A 17,589-nucleotide genomic window follows, 5' to 3' on the forward strand; every position below is an offset into this window, starting at 1 on the left:
ACTTCTCAGGCTAGGCCCCGGAGTAAGAGCTGAAGCTTGAATCCAGCTAGGCCTAGATTCAGTTTCCCCCGGGAAAGGTGACTTCTCTAGGCGTGAGACTTTCGCATTCATCTCACTCGGTCCATCAGAGGACAGCTAGTCCCCAAACTCTCAAGCCACAAACAAAATCTGTTTGGTCAAGCCAATTTTAATACTTTGAGATATTAGCTTATACTAATTTAATAATCTCTTGCTAACAGTTCAAATAGAGAAATTATTAGTTTTAGCTCAAGGAAGGCGGTGTTTAGTTAGGGCTCTATTATAATTATAAGCGGTTGTACTTTTTAAAAATGTTAATCTCAATATAGGCCTAATTAATGCTGCCTTGTTACTGACAAGTAGTTCATCAAATATCTGATTCAAAGATTTTCATAATGAGTATATTAATTAAACTATGAATAATCTAAAGGTGGTTATATTTAAACAATACCTCATTATAATGATTAAATACTGATTTCGAATATTATGTCTTAACAATTGTCACACAGAAAACACAACCTTTCCTTATGTATGAGTCCGTAATGGCAAAATGCAATTTTGGGATTTTTTTTCCCTTGTTCAAAAAATGTGAACCTCATTTTAAAACACTTCTGAAATAGGTTACACACAGCTTAATGATTATCAAAATGACTCTTTTCTGCAAAAAAAGACCCCAAAGTGCGCGTACAGCTGCAAACCCAAGAGGGTCAGCATCATTTCACTGTATTCTCTTCTTGATTACAAGCCGGGCCCATCAAACACAACATAATTACAGTAATTTCAGGTTTATTTATTCTAATGCAGTTTCCCCATCTCTCTGGTAATTATGAGCAATTTTTTCGCCCAGGGAATCTTTTTGCATTAACAAAAGAGATAACGCACTGAAAGCCAAATTTGCTGTGCATTGAGAAAAGGGAAAAAAAAAATCAAATAGGTACGAGCTGCCATCTCTGTAATTCTCCGGTGCCGGAGCAGGCAAATTGCTTCCAGGTGTATGGAGCAAGCTTGTCAATGGCCGGGCCTCCGAATTAGCAAATGCACAGCAGCAAAGTAATGAAGACAGACTTAGCAAAATTGCTAAACAACAGATACCTCTTTAATATCTTCTCTCACACACACTAGCTCTAAAAGGGGTAGGAGTGGGGGTGGGGCGGAAGCATAGTCCTAACTCGCTCACTGGTCTTGGCTTTCAGTCCTCTGGATGGCTCCGAGTGGCCCCTGTGAGTGGTGAAGTCTATTGGCGGCAGAACCCAGAGCCTACATTTCAACAATATTTTTAAAAAGACAAAACTGGAAACATTCATAGTCCACAGCTTGCTCTCACTGATCACTAGGTTGCATTTGTATTTCTTCCCCCCACCCCCCCCAGGGATCTGCACCTGGTCTAGGTTGGATGGTTCATCAGACTTCCTGGTTCTAACTACATGTAAGCACACACACACACACACACACACACACACACACACACACACACACACACACAAGTTCTTAAAATTCCATCCACCTCTGTGCCCCAAAGTGTGAATTTTGTTTGTCGAGAGTCATTGGATGAAGAAATTAACTGAATCTCTCCCCTTAAAGGAATTGTCATCTGCTTTCCCCAAAAAGGGCAGGTCTGAGTCCTGGATATTATTATTAGATCAAGAAAAATTGGGCAGAAAGTAGCAATCCATGCCCCCCCATCTGCATTCTAGTGCTCCCCTCTTTCTCCCTACGTCTTCTGACAGCCCGTGTGCAGAGTCCTCTGTGGTTTGCCATCCTCCCACCTGCGTTAAAGACCCTTGAAATCACAGAGAAAAGCAAACTTTCCTGTTACCCAATTCACATGGCCACCGGAGCCCCCATCTAATGCAATACAGAGTGTGAGCGTCTCTTTCTCTCATGCCCATAGAAACCTTCTCCCTGCCCTCAACTCTACAGCAAACCCCAGTTCCAAAGAGGAAAAGCAAAAGTCTCCAAAGGGTGCTTCTCCAGGCTCAAGAAACATTAGTACCCCCACCCATCGCTTCCCTACCCCCTCTCTCACCCCCCCCCCAATCTTCAGGGATTAACACTTCCTGAAACATCAAGTGTTTTTATAAAAAGGGGAAAAAAATACTCCTGACATCGCTGACAAGAAGTTTTGATGGAAGAATTAGCTGCTGCATACATAATCACTCCCCCACCCTCCTACTCCCGGAGCGGGAGCCCCGCGGCAGGCAGCACAGCGCAGCCTTCCAACCCTCTGAAAAACGAAACCGGTTTCCACCCTTACCTTCTTCAGTGTCAATTTCAGATAATCTGGACACACACTCTTTGCTACATCAAATCAAAAGGGTCGAAGGCGGCTTTTGGCTGGGAGAATGACAGGAAAGAAAAGGCAAAAAAAAAAAAAAAAGGCAAAACAAGGAAAAAGGGAAAAACAGGAAAAATAGGAAAATGCAAAAACCGACCAAAACCAGAGTGAAACAAAACCAGAAAACCAAAAAGAATTCCCCGGCCCCATCTTCCTATCCTGAGAGAAAGAGTAAAGGAAAGAGGTCCCCAGGACCAGGCGCCTCGAGCGCCGCAGGCTTTTTGCATCTCTGAGCTTGCAGAATAGAACTGAAAATTTCGGCTATATAGCCTCTGTCTTTATAGCTGATGAAAAAAATTGCAGATTATTAGCATAAATGTTTACTCTTCATTACGCTGATGACATTGTGCACTCGAGATCTTGGTAATCTTTGGGAAAATTATGAGTAATTTTTAAAAATTTTAAAGCAGCGGCAGTTACCATGCAATTCAGGCTAATTCTGCGTAGGCTCCGAACGGATATAATTATCGAGGAGTCAAGATGTTATGCTAAAAACTATGCATTGATATTCCCATTTATTATGTACATACAACTTTGACAATGTTGATGCTTGAAATAGCAGGAAATTGTCTTGCGCAAAAATTACAGTCCATATTAGGACATCTGAAATTGCGAAGAATTATATAGTAATTGCAGGCTTTCAGATGGGAGAGCCAGAATGCTCAAACTAGTGCAAATGTGGATAAAATTACAGATCAGAGCAAAAATTAGGGGAAAAGGGGGTCTGGGATTTTTCAGGTTGGCTATAGGATTCCGGAAGTGTCTAATGCCACATGATTGCTGCAGCTTTAGGGGAGACATTCAAGCCTCAAATAGCGCCTTGGCCAGGGTGGCTTTAATTGAATTTCTTGGGCTTTTTGTTTTAATAGGGGTAAATGAGGAAATTGACCACCCAAGACAAATTTTCACTGTTCTACCCCTTGAGAATGTGTTGAGAAGCGAATCCCTGTCCTCGCTGCATGTTCTCTGCGGCAGGGACTCCAGGGAGGTCTTAGACCCTCCCCCCCCCCACCCTAAACGCAGCCATGGAGAAAGTGACTGGACCAAACACCCCACCCCAATCCCGCCATCAACGCTTCCTTTTTACTTTTTCTTTCTTCTCCTCCTCCCTCTTCCATGAGCCCCTTTTCCGGATTCTCCTCCGTCTCCTCCACAGTGAGGCACTGCAGGCCCTGGGTTGGAATGGCCTGCGCCTTGGGGGCCCCGGGTGGGGGTGTGTTCGCCGACTGAGGGAGTAGTGCCCGGAGAGATCACCTCCGGAAAGAGGCCAGTGACCTCCCAGTGCCTACGCCCCTAGAGTCAGAGCCTGCGGTTTTGGGGGCTTTATAGGGGGAGGGGCAAGAAAGGTCTGCGCTAGGGGTCCTCCAAGTCCACCCTGCGACCACCTGGGCTCTTGTTTTGTCTTCGTGGTCCCGAGCTTGCATCCTGCATCACTCCCCCTCAACCCCCCGGAGACACTTACACCCCCACTTGGGCGGTGCTTCTCTAGGGCACTGAGACACCCTGCGACTTTAAGAAGCCTAGGCCAGGCCTGCGGAGGGAGGAGGCTGGGCGGGGAGGGTCCCCCAGGAGGAGGAACAACTAGACGCCCTGCCAAAGAAGCCAACTTGAGGTTTGCTAGGGTTCTGAGTGCTGCATCCCCATTGTTGGAGGGAGCAAGGGTTTCACCTTTATGGTGCCCGCGACTGTGGGACCTAAATCCCGAGGCGAGTGGCCGGAGTGTGAAATGCCCGGCTGCTTAGTTTGTGCCGGCCCAAGTCCCTCGTGTAGGATCACCCTGCGAGCTCCGCCACGGCTTCGTCCCGGCTTGGGGGACACTTTCTTCCTTGTTTCCTAGAGCGAGGACCCTACTTAAGACGTGACCTAAGCGGTGGCACCGGGACTCCAGGACTCTGGAGGAGACTAGGAATGCTATCACACTGCGGTGTTTGTGCTTTGGCCCGGGGGTGGGGTGGGGTGGGGTACGACGAGTGGGGAAGCCGCAAGCTAGTGCGACCCCAGGGAAGAGTCTGTCTGGAGACTCCCTCTGTTCTCACGTGGAGGCGCCAAGTAGCTGCTCCGAAGACCTGCCTGCTTCCTCCCGCCCCAACTCCTGAAACAGATTGTCTCTTAACCGGAGGCCCCAGGGCGGAATGTAACATCTTGTAATGTGGCAATCACTGCCAAACCCGTCCCCGCTAGGGGAACTCCTGCTGGGGTGCGGGGGACGGAGGGGGGGGCTTCGGAGGGGTGTGGGCCTCTGCATCCCGTCTGCACTGGGGTGTGTTTGTGTGATGTGGGCTGAAGATTGCTCTCCAGGCAGCTCCTGGGAGGGGACGGAAGACTAGCCGTGAGGAGGCCTTTCCTAAGGCTGCTTTGGGTGTCAGGGCACTGAGAGGCAGCAGCTAGCCTGGGAAGAGCCTAGTCCCCTAGCTAGGACCTCGCTATATATATATAGATGGTCCCGAGTCGAGAGCCACACTCAGCTTCTTCGGAGACCCGGACTCCAACGTGGAATACGAAGGGAGTGTCGGTGTTCATCTCAGGAAAAGATCGGTAGTTCGATTTTCGAAAATCTGACCCTAAATAGGCTAACGCCACTGGCAGTGGCTGTTTCCCCGGAGGCAAAGGGGTGGGCTGGAGACTTTTGAGCAAGTGCTGGTGGCGTCTGGAGCTGAGCAGTTGCTCTCGGGTTACTACGTACTGTCCTGCTTTTTGAAAGGCAAAGAGGGCTTTTTGCAATCCCAGGAGTTAGGAAGAAGGTTCCGAGGCGGGGAGAGCAATCGCTGATCCGAGTTAGCTCTTCCTTTTCCATATCCCCTTTTCTTTGCCTCCTGTGCCTGAGAACTGTTTGTAAACAAAGCTCCAACCTTGCTCGGTTCTCTCCGCCCCCAGTAAACCTGATACTTCCCCCAAACTTGCCACGCCAGTCTCGGAAATCCTTACACGGCACGGATATTCACAATTTTCACAAGTGATCTTGAAAGCAGGCCGGAGAGGAAGCCTTCTAAATGGTCCCATATTGCAGCCGGGCTGATGAGGCCTGGGATGCTTAGGCTCTTCTTTCTGCCATTCCCTAGCCCCGGAGCCGGGAATTCGAGGCAGCCGGAGGGGTTTCTATGTAAAGACCAGTTAGTCCGCCCGGGCCTGCGAGCTGGACGCTCCAAGAGCGCGGGCCTGGGAGTGGAGCTGGTGGGCGCCGGCTGTCCAGGCGGCCGGCAGCTGGCTCTATAGAATTCAGTACCATCACTTTTGCCCAAGTATGGGAATGCGGGGAGCCCCTCGGGAGTGCGGAGCGGGGAAGGCCAGGCACCCCTTAGGTCCCACCCGGACCCCGCTTCCCATCTCTTGTCACATCCTGTGTCTGGCCTGATGTTTTCCACGAGTAAATGGAAGGGGATTACAATGAAGATTTATGTGTGCTCCGAGCGCGGCTGGTTTCCCAGTGCAGGGAGCCGAAATCGCTGCTTCCCATTTCCATTTTTCATTCCTGCTTTGGGGAGCTGCAAGTTAGCGTGTCGGGGGTCGGGGCGAGGGGGGGGGGAATGTGTCTGCACTTCGGCGGGCTGATCATAGGGCTCGGCGTCTCCGGGCGGGCCCCGAGACTGTGAGAAAGGTTTGCCAGCGCGTCGCCCCCGGCGGGGCTGGAGCCGGCCCCCACCTCCTGGAGCCCGGCTTTGTTTCTCCCCCTAGCCCACCCCTCCGCCTCCCCGCCCCCTCACTTCTAGAACGCGGGTGCATCCTCGCGACCTCTTTGGCCCTTCTTGTAACCGGGAACGCCCCCTTCCCCCTTGGTCCCTGCACCCTCCTTTGCCCGCCGCCGGGCCAAAGGCGCGTCTTGGCCCTGTACGACCCCGCCGCCGCCGAGTGCCAGGTTCGGTGACTCCGGCGAGTCTGTGGGGCCTCGGCCCACCCCGGAGAGGGGCCGCCCGCCCTCCCGGCTCCCAGGCTCGGCTCATGCCAAGGCCTGTTGCGTGATTCCAACTTGGGCTGACATTCCCTGCCCGGGGCGCTCCGGCGCAGGCCTCTTAATCATCTTGTCTGCTGCAGATCCTAGACACCAGCCAATTTACTGCCCCGTCTTTCCCGGCTGGTTTCAGGAGCCGGGGAGGGGAGTGCTCTCAAAGGAGGGAAGGGCATAACCCCAGGAGAAAGACTGGTACCAGTTATTGGCGCGCATATGGACGGACGGACACACACACACACCACAAAGTAGAATTTGGAAGTGGGGGAGGGGAGGGGGTGGTTAAGAGATGAGGTTTTGATAGGCAGTAGTTACCTAGGGAAGCTCAAAACCCCAGATCATTCTCAACTGTTCAGCCCCCTCATTTCCAGTGCCCATCTTTGGTCACTTTGAGAAGGCCCCAAACCAATCTGATCAGAAAAGTCAGTATTCGCTTCAGGTTGGTGCCACTGAGTCCAGAAAAATCACTTCCATTTCACGGCCGCCCCTCCGCCCCCCCCCCACGCCCCGCTGCGAAAGATGTTACGGATACATGGGTGACCCACATAAACTGGAGGAATTTGACAAGCAAGATTCTCTGGTCTGTGCCCCACTTCCTCTCCAGAAGAGGCTGGTTCCACGGAGGGAACAGCAGAAGTTCAAGCACCTTGTAGAAAGAGATCAGAGCCTCCCCAGTACCAACCCTTCCACTCAAGGCAAAATTGGAAAGGTCCCTAATAATACCGGACTTCATAAGTAAAGCCCCTCCGATATATGGAGTATCGTGATAAAAAAAAAAAGTAATACTAACTACGAAATAGCCAAATTTTATCTAGTGCTTATCACATGCCAGGCGTTGTTACATCATTGCCTCATTAAGGGTTCATTAAGTTGCTCACTATTCTGAGCCGTAGCTGTTATTATTTCTCCTATCTTAGAGATCTGCAAACTGCAACACAGAGAGGCCAAGAGGGTTGCCCAAGGTCACATAGTCAGTGGTTGACGCCGAGGGAGCTTCCAGCTGCAGATTCCAGCGCTTTCAGTGAAACTGGCTTTTAGTTCAGACGTGCATTACACACACATCTACCCTCGATTCTTGCAGGGAATGCCAGAAAACAGGGTCTGTTTCCAAAGCTGGGAGCTAGCTGGTCCTGTGAGGCCGGTGATGTGAAGCAGAGTTGAGAGGGTTGTGTGGAACTCTGCTCTTCAAGAGCGTGAGGTGCAAGAGCGCCACTCCACAACAACGAACATCCACTCTACCGCTGTGAATGCATTTGTGTGTTTGTGAATTTGTGACAGTCAGCACGTGTAACAAGAGTGTGTGCCTGCGTGTGTTGGAGAGCACGAGTATGTGTGTATCAGCGCAGCACTGTACGCAGGGGTTGCCGAGCATTCCAGAGCAGCCAACCGTGCTTCACGCGGGTGACTCACTGAGTTCTGGGATCGGCCGGCTCCCAAAGGGCCTCGGGGGCAAATGGAGGGAGGGACCATGGTCGGAGTCTGATCCCAGACTGTGGCAGAGCTTAGGTCCCGGATAGCCGGTCGCCCGCGGCGGCTCGGGTGCACCGCCTGGCCAGCACCGAGGACGCGGTGGCGGCGCAGACCGCCCAGGCGCGGGGCGGTGGCGCCGGCGCCAGAGGGGCCCGGCGGGCGGAGGCAGGAGCCGCCCGGCGCTGAGTGAGTCACGGCGGGCGCCGTAGGCTGGAGAACCGCGCGCGGACTCGGGCGGGGGAGGAGCTGAGCCCTTCAGCAAGGCCCAAACGCCTGTCGAGGACGTGTGCGCACTTCATGGCCAAGGCAGCCTTGGACAGGCGCAAATGTGCAGCTCTGTTCATCCGACTCTGGGCCGGGTAATCTTTCAAGGTCCAAGCAGAGGGAACCCTGGCACCAAGAAAAAAAGCACACACTCCAATGAAAACAATAATTTATTTAAATAATCTCTTCATAGTGTAAAATCAACATTAAGAGTATGTTGCTTTCATAATAAATAACCCCCAAATACCTTGCATTTCAAGAACAAAGACTTTAGGACACGATAAGAACAAATTCAAATCAGTAGCTTAATTTAACTGAGAAAAAATTTCAGAGGGGAAAAAAATAAAACGAAGAGGTTGTTGAGGTCACTGCTGAATTGCAGTTTTCACAACTGGGGGGGGGCGTTTACAAAAACGTCTGAAAAGATGAGGAATTTTATACAAATAAACGTGGGGAAATCTGCACAGACACCCTTATTTACAAACTCTGTGTCGAAGTCCGGGCTAATAGTCCTTAATTCATCTTAAAAAAGATAATTTAAACACATTTTTTTTGCAGCGTCCACATATTAAAAAAATCAGTTTTTTTTTTAAACATCAAAATGAGGTCATCCGCAAAGGCACCTAAACTTTTAAAAAAATAAAAATAAAAAAACTCCACTGGTGATGGATGAGGAGCCATGGGAATGTTCCTGGGGAAAGAGGGACGGGATCTGGGTTGCGAGGGCTAGAACACCTCTCCCTCCCCTCCCCGCGCCCCCAGCAAGGGAGAAAAAAAAAAAAAACGGCGGGATCCTGGGGGTCATGGGGGTACGTGGGGGTGGGGGAGGGCAGGACCCGGGAGGTCAATAACCGAAGCTGAGCCCTGGGGCAGCCAGGCTTAGAAAGGAACCTCTGAGTGCCGGGAAGCCTCGAGGGCGGGCGAGGCGTCCCTGGGCCCTGATCCCCAGCTCAGGGCCCAGGGAGACCCAGGACCCTGAGGATCACGCTAGGAGAGCTGGGAAGGGGCCACAAGTCCGAAGTGGGCCGAAAAAGTGGCCGGGGCTCATGTCGGAATTGCGGCCAGGGCCGCCGGGCTTGGCACTAGAGGATCCCACAAGGCCTCCTTGCTCCCGGCTGCTCCGTGGCAGTGCGAGAAGTGGCCCCCTTCCGTGGAAGGGCCACGCCACCCCCTTCCCCCCGCCAGCCGCCACTTCCAGTCTCGGGCTGGGAGGATCGAGCCTCTAGCTATGTATGGGGCGCGCGCTGAAGAACACCGTGTCGTCTCAGTTCTCAAGTCTCTGGCGCCGTTTCCTCGGGGGTTAGAAAATCGTCCCCGCGCTCACCGGGGCGCCCCCGCCTGCGTGGTGGTGATGGTGGTGGTGGTGGTGGTGCGCCTGCGGCGTCTGCGAGGGGTGCAGAAGGGGCGCGGTGGGCTGCAGGTGCGAAGCGGAGCCCGAAGCCTGGTGATACCACGGGTAGTTCCCCAGGAACGCCGAGGCGGCGCTGCTCGGGCTGGAGCCGGAGCTGCCCGCGCCACTGCCCCCGCTGCCCGGGCCGCCGGCCCCCATCCGCTGCGGCGGCGCGCCGAAGTCCCAGGAGGCTGGCGCCGAGACCGGCGGGGAGGCACAAGGTGGGGAAACGCTGGCTCCGGGGTGCTGCTCCGTGGGGATCTCACCGCTCTTCCACATCTTCTTGAACTTGGATCGGCGGTTCTGGAACCAGATTTTGACCTTTGTAGAAAAAAAAAAAAAAAAAAGGAAAAGCACCCGAGCTTTAGTGCAGGGACCTGGGCGGGAGGTTGGCGGAGTAGAGACCCGCCGCCGGTTAGAGGTGGCCCTTGAGCAACCTGGATACTTGCCGGGCCGCCGGGCCCTGCCGCTTCTGGCTGCATTAGCAAATCTCAAAAAGCTGACGTCTAAGCTCTAACTATGGGACCAGGGAATCTATGTACCGTGGTGTCAGGAGGTCATTATGTCACCCGCTTTATCAGCAGCGAGTGGAAAGGCGAGGCAGTGTCGGATTTCTGTCCACCCGGGTCCTTTTATTCCCTCCCACGCGGCGGCCCCTTTTGAGTTTTTTATTTTTATTTTTATTTATTTATTTATTTATTTATTTTTAGCCTTGGGCCTAGACGTTTATGTTGCCAGAACGCACAGATGAAAATATACTTTTGAAAAGTTGTCCCGAAAGCGCCTGCTTCTCAGCTAAACCAGGCCAGCGCCCACCTCGCCCACCTGAGTCTGGGTGAGGCCCAGAGAAGCCGCCAGCTCGGCTCTTTCTGGCAGCGCCAGATACTGGGTCTTCTGGAAGCGCCGCTGAAGGGCCGCCAGCTGGAAACTGGAGTAGATGGTGCGTGGTTTGCGGACTTTCTTTGGCTTCCCGTTCACTATCCGGATTTCAGGCTCGAGGTCTTCCTTGTCTGCAACGAAGAGGAATGCAACGTGAGCACCCAACCGTCCAACCCCGGGGTCCTAAAGTTCGCAGCCAGGCCTGTGCGAACTTGGCGGGAGCCTGGAGGCGGCCTTTGCAACTTTTTAGCACGCGCAGACTGGCCCGGCCATGGAACCTTGCAAAGACGGGGGAGACCTGTTGGGGAGAGAACCAGGAGGCAGGTAGCAAGAAAACGCGCTACCCTAGAGGCATGCACAGTATGCCACCCAACCCGACAGCCCACCGGGTCTGTCCGGCGGGGCGCGGAGGGACAGAAACAGTGATCTCGATCGGGCGGATCGAGATTGGGCAGGATTAAGGCCAGGAAGAGGAGGAGGAAGAGGAGGAGGAGGTGGACACGGTGCAAGGCTAGAGCTCGAGACTGTCCTCCTCCATGCTTACCCGGTTCCTCCCCGTGGCCAGGCCGACTTTGGCACCCTAGATGCCAGCGTTGTGCTTACCAGGCTCGTTGTTGACTGGGGACGAACTGGTTCCGTAGGGCGCGTAGGAGGTGTACGCCGCGGTGTAGCCCAGGTCGTAGCTGCTTTTGGCGGAGTAGGAGACGTTGTTGAGGCCGCTGGCGTGGTACTGGTAGGAGCCCATGTGCGCGTAGGGCGAGGCCCCCCCGCCGCCGCCGCCGCCGCCGCCGCCCGCCGGGTGCTGCTGGTTGGTGTAGTAGCTGCTGTCGGTAGCCGTGGACACCGGGAGGGTCGGCGACTCCTGGGGCTTGTGCAGGCTGCCGTTACTGCTGCTGCTGTTGCTGCTGCCGCCGGGGCCGGCGCCGGCACCGCTCGGGGGCTGCTGGTGCTGGTGGTACGTGCTGGAGGCGGTGATCTGGGTCGAGTGCATATCAGCCACCAGACTGTCAAAGACTCCAGTCATCCTGACCCGGGACAGGAAAGAGCACGGGTGGCGGGCGAGAGGGGGGATGCGAGGCGCCTCCTCTGTCTCTCCAGGTCCCTTCCAGCAGCCAAAGTAATTACGGGGAGAGGAGGGTGGGGAGGGGGGAGGGAGAGGAAAACAAGAAATGAGGCAACGGTCTAGGCGCCTCCTCCCCTGGAGGAGGCGATCACCGTGCGTGGCTCGGGACCGCAGCTGCCGGCCGCATCCTTCCTCGGCCCCTCGGACCTCTCGGCTCCTGGCCCGGCTCGGGCAGGGGGCGGGCAATGGAGGGGGCAGGAGTGGTCAGGCCCGGTAGGGGCTCCAGGAGGCGGGAGCAGGTGAGCGACCCCCGGAGCAGCTTTACGATTGTCTGCCGGGCGGGCTCCTGCAGGGTGGGCATTTAACACTTGTCACGTGACTACGGGCGACGTCACCTAGCAACAGCCAATCGGGAGGAAGGGGCCGCGGGGCGCCGAGAGTCCGCGACCCGGCGGCCGGGGGACCCGTGTCACGTGGCGGGCAAGGCGGCGGCGGTGGGTGAGTGCAAGACCACCGTAGAAAGTGGGCACCGGACCCGGAGCTGGCCGGGGTGCAGGATGGCCCGCAGCGGGACGGGAGGCGGCTGGTCTCAGAGGAAGAAGTGGGGTCTCCCCCGCTACTCTGCGTCCAAGAGCCAAGGCTCACGATTTACATCTTGTCCGAGGTCACGTTAATCAAATAAAGCCAAGCAGAGGGCCGAGCCAGCTCGGTCTCCTGTTCCTCCAGACACTTTTCCTCGAAGTGTCTGGCACTTACTCTCATCAGCCACTCGGCACCTGACGGTCAATTGATTTAAATTATCTATAAACCGCGTATAATAATAATACACGCTTCCCAACCAACCCACAGAGATATTAGACAATTAATTGGATAATATTTAACGTTTTTCCTCGTTGCTTGAGAGAAGAGCTCTGTAAGCCCAAAGGTATTATTACTAGTAATGTATTTGAAATCACTTTTCCTTATACACATAAAGGCCTCCAGTAATGATGCACCGCTGAGCTGGGAAAGCCATCCTGAGGTTTCCTCTTTGGGAAGGGTAGAGCACATTAGACAGCCTTCAAAGTCGTTTGAATCGGTGTTTTTACGAAAAGGGCATAAAAAAAAACCCTGAAGTAATGCTAGAGATCTATCGAGATTCAAAATCACACTTAGCAAGTTTTCTTGATGTAAACAATAAACATAAAAAGTTTTATTTCGTGTGCTGAACTCTATTTTACATTTTCGTGTTTTAGGACCTTACTCTGCTGTTGTAATTTCTCCTACTCTGGGGTTTTGTTTTGTTTTTGATTAAGTCCAAGTGATGAATTCTCTGTCTCTCTCTGTGTCTGTCTGTCTGTCACTGTCTCTCTGTTGTCTGTTTGTCTGTCTGTCTGTCTGTCTGTCTCTCTCTCTCTCTGTCTCTGTCTCTCTCTCTCTCTCTCTGTCTCTCTCTCTTTCTTTTTGGTGGTTGGGATTTTCAGTGGGAAGGTGATGGACACGCGCGGTGGTGGACTCCCAAAGTCCGAAGATTCTACGATAGCGCCTGCTTTGTGGCGCCACCTGGTGGACAGAGTACGAGGTTGCTACAGGCCTGGTAGACAGTCTAATCACGCCCAGGCGCCAGCCTCTGAAACCCCCCAAAAGAACAAAATAGTAATTAAAAGCCACAAAATTGTGCTAGTGCGCGCCATCTGAAGCATCCCCTCCTAAAGACATAACATGTCGCTGAAAGAACTTGTTACAACAACTGCCTAATGGAAAACAAGTTGATACTTTAAAAAATACGATCTTTGGTCTTCCCCAGAAAAAGCAAGTGTGTAATTAAAACTCCAGTATTCACACAGCGGAATAATGAGGCAGGTAATGCGCCTTCCAGTCTGCCTGGATTTAGTTCTCAGCCACTTGGTTAAGGCAGGCCTGTAGATGGGGAAGGGTGAGTTTATTAGAAACGTTGCCGTCCCCGGTGGGGCTCGCCTGCACCAGACCGACCCGCATTGACTTTAAAGTGCTCCCCGCTGCTTTTGTGTGCGTCAGTGGTACCTCGTGGTTTTTTAATCCAGATTGCCTTTTAGCGACTTTATTTCAAGACCCAGTGCTCTGTCACAACAGTGGTACCTGTTTTGCCCCAATAAAGGAAAACAATTCATTGAAAATCAAAATTAAAAACGTAGCTGTCCGTTCTCTGCCCTTTGTTGCCGCCCCAGGAACGTCCTGCAGGCTTACCGGTGGTGCTAAGTTTCCTGCGTTTTATTTCTTCTTCTGCCCCCAATCAGTCAGGTGAGATCTGTAAAAATGACATCTTTCTGGAATGAATAGGACTCGAGGCCCCTACTATCTTGGAAACGAGATGAGTGAGCATGAGTGAGTGTCGAGTGGAAGCTCTGAGTCAGGAGAAAGGGGAGAAGGAGGGAGAGAGAGAGAGACACAAATCTAAGTCTTGTTTCATTTACTTGTTTCGTTTTCTTGAGACAAAAATCTCAGGCCGTCGTGCTGGCTAGCCTAGAACTTGCTCTGCAGACTAACCTGGCTTCAAATTCACAATCATCCCCCTGTCTCTACCTCTGAGTGCTCTGAGTTCGAGTGCCGGGTATAGGCGTGAGCCCCCCCTCCCCCATCCAGGTTTCCCCAAATTATCTGATTGTTTCATCAAAATACCTAACAGATTCCCTTCTTTGGTCTAAAGTCAGGTACCCTAAAGTATTAATTGATACTGATATTGATAGTTTACACTCTGGTCCTCGGTTCTGAGGAGAGGCACTCCGCTCCTAGGAGGCAGTTGGGATGAATTTGGAGCTGCCTGACTGAGACTAGTTTGCTCCTCTGCCTCGGTGAGCCCTCTTTCCCCTCAGTTGTTACTCTTAGTCTCTGAGTTCTTTTATTCTGCCTGGACCTAGAAGAGGGAGTTAGGTGTCTCAATTCAGACTTTGTGTGTTTCAACACATCTCATTTGGGAGCCTGTTCCAAAGGCTGCAGGCCCCCGGCTCGAACTACCCGGTCCCTTTGTGGGCATGAACACTGAGGTTCTTAGATGGAACAAAATGGCTTCTTTTGCATCAAGTGCTTCCCGCCAGCCAGCTGCCTTCTCTGTTGCTACAGCACAAATCCCAGTGGTGTTTAGGGTAAGCCTCAAACACCCAGGATCTCCAGAGACTCCAAGCAGAGTGGGCAGATTCACTCAGGGCTCTCAGTCTGGTGCCTTCCTGCTGGCCCAGATTCCCTAGACTTTGCCTCTGCTTGTGTGCTGGGTGTCCTGAGCTGAGCAGAGAGGTGTGATGAAGGAAAGGATGTATGTCCCCACAGGTGCCTCCGGATTGATCTGCACAGCCCATGGCCAGCCTGAATCTCCACTCTCTGGCCAGCAATGCTGGCCTCAGAGGTGATGCTTTCATGGGGTGGGGGTGGGGGGCAGGGGGAGAGCCTTAACCATCCATACAGCAGTAGCTCTGGAGACCTGCGATTTCTAATTCTCTTGAGCTTTGTCCTGGAACTCAAAGCTGTGGGGAAAGCCCAGTCCTGCCTTTCTCATATTGGTTTCTCTATCACACACACACACACACACACACACACACACACACACACACACACAGAGAGAGAGAGAGAGAGAGAGAGAGAGAGCACTACTCCAGACAGCTCTTGTTGATTTGGTTTCTCTATCACACACATACACACACACACACACACACACACACACACACACACACACACACACACACAGAGAGAGAGAGAGAGAGAGAGAGAGAGAGAGAGAGAGAGAGAGAGAGAGAGAGAACTACTCCAGACAGCTCTTGTTGATTTGGTTTCTCTATCACACACATACACACACACACACACACACACACACACACACACACACACACACACACACTTGCACCAAGCTGGGAGACCTTGGAAGAAACAGCAGAGCTCAGAGCATCCTTGGGTACCTGGATTTCTGTCTCTGCAATCTCATCTTTTTCCCATCCCACTCCTCACCTAGAGAGTAGTGTCACCTCACCGAGCTTTAATGCAAGAAGAGACGCTGACTCACAGGATCTGGACAATGGGACTTGGTTGGCTCGAACTCCCAAGGTGACTTTGTGGGTGCCCCCCCCCCCCCAGTTCATGTCTGTGGAATGCAGCCACTGGGATTGTCTGCAATACACCACTGCAAGTTCCCCAGTCCGCTGCCGGCTTTACCCGTGAACCCTCTGAGGCCTTCTCTGGTTTAGGCTCCTTGGGGTTTCTTTTGCAGTGGCCATGGAGCAAGGGCATTGCCCCATTTTCTCCTCAGGAATAAGCAGGGCCTTCTGGTAGAAGTAAGAGAAAGGAGGAAGAGGCAGTGGGCCAGAGCCCACCTAGGACTTGGTTCGGTGTAATGTTCTGGGGGTCAGTTTGGTGGGTGGTCAGTTCTGGGGATGCAGTAGTGCAGGGCTGCCTGGAGCTTTGAACTTCTGCCGGTCAGTCCAGGTACGAAGCCCGGAGCCGGTTTCCCTGCTGGTCCCCTGGGGTTGCTTCTGCCCCCGTCTTTGAAAGTGGAGAAGGGTGCAGGAAACTGACTTAGCATGGCTCGGTTCAGTTATTGAACTTTGAGACAGAGTCTCACTATGTTGTCTAAGCTGGTCTGGAACTTGTGGGCTCAAAGCAATCCCATTTGTCTCAGCTGAGATTATTTGAGGAAGGCGGGGTGAGTGTCTTAGTCGGGGTCTCTATTGCTGGAAGAAAACACCACGACCAAAAACAAGTTGGGGAGGAAAGGATTTACTTACTTACACTTCCACAGCAGTTTATTATTGAGGGAAGTCAGGACAGGAACTCAAACAGGGCAGGAACCTGGAGCAGGAGCCGATGCAGAGGCCGTGGAGGGGTGTGGCTTACTGGCTTGCTTCTCATGGCTTGCTCAGCCTGGGGCTGGACCACCACCACCATGGGCTGGGCCCTCCCCCCCATCACCAACTAAGAAAAAGCCTTACAGCCGGGTCTCGTGGAGGCATTTCCTCAGCTGAGGCTCCTTCTCTGATGACTCTAGCTTGTGTCAAGCTGACACACAAAGCCAGCCAGTCCAGTGAGTAGTTGTAAGCTGCCACGTGGGTGCTGGGAGTGAGACCCGGGTCCTCCAGGAGAGCAAGTGCTCTTAACCACTGAGCCATTTGTCCAGCCCATCCCCCTAACATTCTACTTACTTATTCTGTGTTCATGGGGGGGGGGGTGCTGCCCACACGTGTGTGGGGGTCAGAGGGCAAATGAAGGAGTAGATTGTCTTCCTCCACTGGGGGGGTCCCGGGGATCTAGGTCAGGTAGTCAGGCTTGGCAGCAAGACCGTTCCCATCTCTCCAATGCCCCCCACCCTTTACTGCTGTTCTCACCTCCAGTTCAGGAAGGTGAAGTCTGCACTTTTGTGTTCATGCTGGGACTTGAACCCATTGCCCCTTGAACGCTAAGCACGAGAGCTTTAGCACCGAGCTGCCTGTCCTACTGCAGAAGACTTAAACTTCCATGTGGTCTCTCCTGCTCTCCCTTCCCCTCTAGTACCCCGAGATAATAAGACTATTTTTCTTTCCTTTTGATACTTTTAGAGTTAATATGTACAGTGGTTATAAAGCATGAGCTCTGGGCTCAGGTCTTAACTTAGACACTTGTTACCTGTGTGGCCTTGAGGGAACTTACGTCATTTCCCTGTACCTCAGTTTGGTGGTTAATCGACTAAAAATGAAATCTTCGAACAAGCGATGTGAACTAGAACGGGCCAACTGCTGTCTCCCGAGGACTGATTTTGTGAGTTCTGATCCCCACTCCCTGGTCTCCCCTGAATTCATACATAACCACGCACGTCACTCAATTCCAATGGGACACCAGTGGAAGGGTGCGCCACCGCCCAGCTGAGACCCCTCCACTGTCTCTGGCTGAGCTGAGACTCTTCCCAACACTATTTCTCCTTCAATTCTGCAGATGACTTGGCCCTAGAGGAACTACCTGGGAGAATGTTCCTGTGTAAACATATACTTGTGTGGAAGGTTGACTGATCAAAACCCACACTTCACTTTGTGAATTACTTCTTTCCCTAGTAGAATGCTTATCTAATTATTCTTTACCAATAAAAACTCGGGAGTCAGATATTGGGGTAAGAACCTGAATGATCAGAGAAGCATCGGAGAAGCAACCAGTGACCTCCTCTCTCTCCTTCCTCCATCCAAAAGGGCTGAGAATCCTGTTACTTCCTGTGTCTCTCTATATGTCCTTGGTCCTCCAAAACCTCTATGGCTAATAGC

General features: G+C 52.6%; 1 protein-coding gene across 1 annotated transcript; it reads right to left on the minus strand.

Annotated features, from left to right (window-relative positions):
- Nucleotides 1-8,182: 8,182 nt before the first annotated feature.
- Nucleotides 8,183-11,728, minus strand: Dlx2 (distal-less homeobox 2). Its single transcript, XM_052725546.1, has 3 exons — nucleotides 10,903-11,728; nucleotides 10,246-10,430; nucleotides 8,183-9,741 (listed from the first exon to the last, which is right to left on the minus strand). Exons 1-3 carry the CDS (start codon nucleotides 11,321-11,323, stop codon nucleotides 9,331-9,333), a joined length of 1,017 nt encoding a protein of 338 aa, XP_052581506.1. The 5' UTR covers nucleotides 11,324-11,728; the 3' UTR covers nucleotides 8,183-9,330.
- Between the last annotated feature and the right edge of the window lie 5,861 nt (nucleotides 11,729-17,589).

Source organism: Peromyscus californicus, unplaced genomic scaffold (assembly GCF_007827085.1).
Source record: "Peromyscus californicus insignis strain IS unplaced genomic scaffold, ASM782708v3 Scaffold_7__1_contigs__length_154581171, whole genome shotgun sequence".
Taxonomy (NCBI): domain Eukaryota; kingdom Metazoa; phylum Chordata; class Mammalia; order Rodentia; family Cricetidae; genus Peromyscus; species Peromyscus californicus.

What these genes read in the sequence shown, in the direction of transcription:
- Dlx2 (XM_052725546.1), bottom strand. Translation starts at nt 11,323, where the DNA reads ATGACTGGAGTCTTTGACAGTCTGGTGGCTGATATGCACTCGACCCAG. An exon ending in CCCAGTCAACAACGAGCCTG is followed by an intron (nt 10,431 to 10,902) that starts GTAAGCACAACG and finishes TCTTCGTTGCAG; the next exon opens with ACAAGGAAGACCTCGAGCCT. An exon ending in TGGGCCTCACCCAGACTCAG is followed by an intron (nt 9,742 to 10,245) that starts GTGGGCGAGGTG and finishes TTTTCTACAAAG; the next exon opens with GTCAAAATCTGGTTCCAGAA.